A 5,964-nucleotide genomic window follows, 5' to 3' on the forward strand; every position below is an offset into this window, starting at 1 on the left:
AAGGCGGGGGGAGAGAGGGGGGCAGCTGAGCCTGCCACGCCGGAGCAGATGGGCCGGGACTCGGGTGCGGGGCCGGGGCGGGCGTCCCCCCGCGACGCCGTGTCTAACCCCAGCGGCTGGGGAGGTGGGGCGAGACGGGGCGGACCGGCGGCTGCGTATAAAACCAGCCCAGGCGGGCGGAGGAAGCCGAGTCTTCCTCCTCTCTCCGCCCGGACGCCGGCTCCGCTCTCGCTCCATGTCTCCGCTCAGCTCGGCGCTCGAACCCGCGCGGAGTTACCGGCTCAAGATGGGCGCTGCCAAGAGACCCGGCGAAGCCACGACGCTGCGCAAGGTGAGAGCCGCAGCCGCCCGTCCCCTTCCCCAACCTGGGCCCGTCCTCCCCCTCTCGTCCCGTCCCCCTAACCCCGGACTGCTTTGTGCCCGCAGAGCCTCAAGCCGCTGATGGAGAAGCGCCGTCGGGCGCGCATCAACGACAGCCTGAACCAGCTCAAGACCCTCATCCTGCCGCTCATCGGCAAAGACGTAAGTCAGGGGCGCAGAGGCCTGGGCTCGGGTGAGGGAGGTGTCTCCCCCCTCCCCAGGGAAGGCCGAGGGGTCAGCGGACTCTTTCCTGGAAGCTGGCAAGAAAGTGGCTCATTCAGATACACTGCTGCTCTCCAAGGAGGCTTTTTTTCCAATGCTGTCGTGGCGAGATTTGGGTTGTAAGCCCTGGCCGTCGCTCTCATCCGGGCTGGGCGAAGCGCTTCCTCGGTCTTTCTCGCCCTGTCTAGCAGACGGCGCGGCTCCGGCGCTGGGACTCCTTCTCCCAAAGGGCCAGCCGCACAGCTCCGCACCCCGGCCGCCCTTCCCACCCCCGCCTGCGCCGAGCTGCCGCTTGTGCGCGGCTCCTCCCTGCTTCTCCGGAGCTTTGCAAGCTTGGTGTGGGCAGGGCAGACGGTCGGGTCCCTCCCGGCGGCGCTCCTTCGCACCGGGGGCCGTCTCAACTGCCGGCGGCGCTCCACAGGCCCGCCTTCCCACAGCTGGCCTTGCACAGTCGCCTCCTCCCTTTCGCCTTTCGGTTCAGGGGAACCTCGACGGCTTCGCGCCCCTTCTCCAGCCGCTTCCCTGCTCGAAGCCCGATCAGACCTCTGGGTCCTCTCCAGGGCCCTTAGCCCGCCCGCCCGTTCCCTTTCGGACCCCCGAACTGCTTCTAGGGCCTCCGGCGGGGCCCATCTGTCCCGCTCCTTTCGAACGACCCTCTTGAGTTCAATACCGTCGGTCCATGAGGCCGCTGTCCGAGCTCAGCCGTCGAAGATTGTGGTGACTTTCACGGACGCCACTGGAATTTCCCTAAACAAGCTCTTGAGCCCTTCCGAGCTCTCCAGGTGGTCCATCTTTCAAACAGGGGGAGGGAGAATCTTTGCTATTTTCTTCCTCACTTCCCCCCATCCAGGGATGGCCAAACTGTGGCTCTCTTCAGATATCCCATGGACTACAATGACCATGAGCCTCTGCCAACATAGTGGCAGGGGCTCATGGTCACTGTAGTCCATGGGATATCTGCAGAGCCACAATCTAATTCATTCTGTTCACTCTAATTCATGCACTCCTGTTCACCATTTGTTGGTGCAGGACTCTCATGCCCAAAACCATCTCATCCCCCCCCCCCGAACCACCCACCACCCTTTTATCCTGCATTACCTACTGGATGAAGAGTTCTGAGGGACTCAAAAGCTTGCTCGTTACCGGGTGAACGTTTGGGCGAGTCCTAACAAAATCTCTAGGATTCACACTTTCTGCTTCTAGGCAGGAACCCGGAAGTTTTTACCCTTTTAGGTCTTCCCTTTGTCCAGCAAGCCTGAAATCCCCTGTTCCTCTCCTTTTCCAGAGCTCTCGCTATTCCAAGCTAGAGAAGGCGGACATCATAGAAATGACCGTGCAGTTCCTCAAAGAGCTTCCTGACTCCCGTGCCTCCGTTCCAGGTGAGTGAAATGCCATTCGTGCAGCGCCACATCTGGCTTCTTTTTTGAGGCAGCTGCTTCATCCCTGGGTTGGGGAGATTGAGGGGGGTGGAGCCTGAGGAGGGGGCTGAAGAATAACTGCGGCCCTCCAGATGTCCATGGACTACAATTCCCATGAGCTCCTGCCAGCGAATGCTGGCAGGGGCTCATGGGAATTGTAGTCCATGGACATCTGGAGGGCCGCAGTTTGATTGCCCCTGTGTTAATATCAAAAAAGGTAGCCGAGTGTGTGTGGGTCAGAGAAAACAACAAACATGTTCGCAAACATGGTACTTAACTAATATAAGAACTATTTCATAAAGAACTTAATACTACATACTTAGAGGAAAAGATACGGTTCCTACTCTAATCCAAATAGCTGGATGGAGAGAGATGCTTGAGACATCTCCCTGGCATCATGTTGCTGGCTGGAGAGAAGGAGGAGAAAGAGGAAAGGACTGGGGAAAACAGGAAATGACACTCCAGGGACAGGTCAGTGAGATCGAAGGTGAGCGCTCAGCGTCCCTGTCTATCTCACTAACTCTATGGTAAGAGGGTTCCTGTTTACACCCCACAAGTCAGGAGACATCGCACAGAGAGCTGTTTTCCAACAGGGACGTGGGGAGGAGAGGGGCTTTGATGGGGCATAATGACTTTGAGCCCCCTTTCCGAAGAAGTCCATGTGGACTTCTCTGTCCCCAGTAGTAACCCCAGGAGATCTCCCTTAAAGCTGGCAACCCTGTTAGTTGTTGTGCTAACTAGAGGGACAGAAGGCCCTATCACAGTCAAAGGCAGCTGCATTCTGATGTAGGGTCCCAGGGAAGGACTGTGGCTCAGGTCCAGAGCACCTGCCCAGCATGCAGAAGGTCCCAGGTTCAATCCCTACCATCTCCAGGGAACAGGGTCAGATAGTGTCAAAGTGTTTGACCAGCGTGGCAAGTGTGGGATATGACTGGAGATTCATTTGGCTCTCGTTTTTATTTTAATTGAAATGGATTTTGGCAAGCCCAGTTTAACCCATCCATTGGCCCAGATTCGGGAAGTGATTAATCAGCTGAAAATGCAGGTCCCGTCGGCAATTCTAGCTTCACAAGGACAGTTTTAGCTTGGGAGGTGGGTTGCTTATCAATGCAGATGAAAGAGGCGGGAGATCGGAAAACAAAGATCCATTCCAGAGTCGAGCTTAACATAGAACTTGTGGTTGCATCATGAAATCACCGGGCAGAAAGACCGGCAGCAGAATATGCCAAGTAACATGGGTCGGTGGACGCAAAAGGCAGCTCCTGTACGGAGGCCCTCCCTCCCCTTCTCCCATCTGCAATACAACATAACCTATGCTCCAGTGTTTGAAGACACTGCACTTTCCTCCACCTGCTCCGTGCTATTTGCAGCTGTCAGTGGAGGGGGTGGGAAAGCGCAGTCCTTCAGCCCAAGAGGGCTTCTTTGCCCCAAAGCTTCCGGAACTTCATTGCTGACCCAGATCTTTCTCCCACAGCCTCCACCGACGGCTACTGTGAAGGCTACCAGGCCTGCTTGTCGCGTCTCACCAACCTCCTCCCCAAATTCCCTCTCCTGAACTCAGAGGTCTGCAACAGCCTCCTGCGGCATCTTCAACAGGCCAGCCACGAACGCCGCTGGAGTCGCGATTACACCAGCCCAACGGACTCGCCTCAAGCACAACATCTGGCCCCGCCGCTCGGCCCAGCCAGAAGGGCCCCAGAAAACTCTCCACGCTTGCCTGCTGCGGTGCAACCTGTCCTCTGGAGGCCCTGGTAGACCTGCAATCATCCCGGCAAATTCTAAGCTTGCTCTCAATTCCCAACGTTGACTGCTGGGGCGAGCCATGCTGCTAAGGCCTAGAGAAACACATTTGTGTGTGTGTGTGGGGAGGGAAATCCAGTGAGCTCTGAGTTCCTGCCCACAGAAGGAGTTGCCCGTTGTGTCTCTGTGTGAGTCACCCCTCCGGCCTTCCCTTTTCCCACTGAAGAGAGGATAGCCTATCTACTCATCCTCAAGGTGGGATGGGTCATTCAGTCACTCCTGAAGCAGAGAATTAGGAAAGGAGGCAGACCAGAGTATCTCTGCATGAGCACCGTTCTGGAGCTTCCTACTTCTAGTCAGAAGGCATGCCCTAATCAGTGACTTGTGCAGAAACACAGAGAGGAAGGAAGGGAATCACTGCTGTTGGAACAGTCTCCAATTAAGAGAACTGGGGTTTTAGTTGAGGGGGGTGGGGTGGAGGGAGGGTGTTTCTGCTGCCAGGGAAGCTCTGCTCGCTTGGCTTATATTCTGGCAGCCTCCAGAACTTGGAGCACTTCCCCTGTTTCTTTAGCCAGACCCCCCACCCCATCCCGTCCCCCTTCGCTGTGTGTGTTTTTGTCCACGGAGGCTAGGCATCGGTGGTCAGTAAACCCCACGGGTTGTAAACTGTCTCTTTCATCCGACTTGCACAAACCCAGTCCGGCTTGAGCCGAAGGCTGGAAAGCACTTTAATCCTGTATATAGACCTATTTGAAGATTTGATACAAAATAAACTTTGTTATCGTTGGTTAAAACGGTGTCGTTCCTATCCGAATTCTGAAACGGGTATCTTAAACTCTGGGTCTTGCATCGATTTTTTTTGTTTAAGTTGCCATTCAAGTCCAGAGTCGTCTTTGTTCATATCAATAAATAAATTCCTATGAAGAGGAATCGAGTCTATCAGAGGCCAGTAGCCGTGGCAACTGAGGGAACCTCCACATACAGAGGCAGTCAACCTGTGAATCCCAGAATCAGGAGGCTACATCAGGGAAAGGTCTCGGCCTCTGTGCCCTGTCATTGACCTTTCTCCACCAGGGTTTCATGACATGGGTGGGAGTTAATGATTATTTTTACAAATTTTATTATTTATTGGGTGATGTGACCATTCGCCCACCCTCCCCACGTGGCCGATGATGTTTCTGGAGGGGGTGGGAAGGGGAAGGGCCCTGGGTGGGCATGTCCACAGCCCATGACACGTGACTTTTTTGGCCCATCTGGATGCTGTCCTTGAGATTCGGGTCCCCTTCTCTCCATGGAGAAAGCTGAGAAAGGCAGAGGAGTTTCACTGCGTACCTTTGGGGCTTGGAAAGCTGGAACTCAATCCGGGCTTTGTGCACATTGCCTCAACGTGCCCCAGCAAGAGCGCTTCCTCCCACTCCAGTGGCTCCCTCTTCCAGTGCTTCGCCTGAGCTCATCCGCAGACTTGCAGCCTTGTGAATATGCAATGCATTGCTGGTCGTGCACCTGTGCGGGAAGGAACCACAGTGGCTGCGAAGGGCAGGCCATTTCTGTTGGGTGTCATAATGAATGTTAGACGAGGTCCTGGGAGATAAGAGCCTGTGTGGGACGGGACGACGGTGGCTGAGAAGGGCACATGACATCCCATTTCCAATTGGTCTAAACAGGGGAGGGAGGGAAAACTGTGGCTCTCCGGATATCCATGGACTACAATTACCATGAGCCCTTGCCTGCACCGCCTCTGAAGCTGTGTACCCTATGTACTAGCGTATAAGCCTAGTTTTTCAGCACCTTTTTGCACACTGAAGAAGCCCTCCTCGGCTTATACGTGGGTATATACGGTAATTGAAAAAAAAGCCTGTTCCAGCCAGCCAATTGTTGCTCTGGCAGCTTGTAGGACATCAATGGTTTGACTGAGGGACTCTGATCTTTTTTTTCCCCCTAGAGCCTGTGATGATGGAGCATTTCCCACCCTCAGTTTATATGCGAGTCAATAGGTTTGCCCAGATTTTGTGATAAAATTAGAAGAAGAAGAAGTGTTGGTTCTTATATGCCACTTTTCCCTACCCAAAGGAGGCTCAATGCGGCTTACATTCGCCTTCCCATTCCTCTCCCCACAACAGATACCCTGGGGGGTGGGTGAGGCTGAGAGAGCCCTGATATCACTGCCCGGTCAGAACAGTTTTATCAGTGCTGTGGCGAGCCCAAGGTCACCCAGCTGGTTGCA

At 55.0% G+C, this 5,964-nt stretch overlaps 1 protein-coding gene across 1 annotated transcript; it reads left to right on the forward strand.

Annotated features, from left to right (window-relative positions):
* Positions 1-204: 204 nt before the first annotated feature.
* HES2 (hes family bHLH transcription factor 2) lies at positions 205-4,422 on the forward strand. The gene is made up of 4 exons (XM_077312071.1): positions 205-331; positions 427-522; positions 1,868-1,961; positions 3,475-4,422. The coding sequence occupies exons 1-4, from the start codon at positions 236-238 to the stop codon at positions 3,753-3,755; spliced, it is 567 nt and encodes a 188-aa protein (XP_077168186.1). The 5' UTR covers positions 205-235; the 3' UTR covers positions 3,756-4,422.
* The last annotated feature ends 1,542 nt before the right edge of the window (positions 4,423-5,964 follow it).

This window comes from Paroedura picta, chromosome 15 (genome assembly GCF_049243985.1).
Source record: "Paroedura picta isolate Pp20150507F chromosome 15, Ppicta_v3.0, whole genome shotgun sequence".
Classification (NCBI taxonomy): Eukaryota; Metazoa; Chordata; class Lepidosauria; order Squamata; family Gekkonidae; genus Paroedura; species Paroedura picta.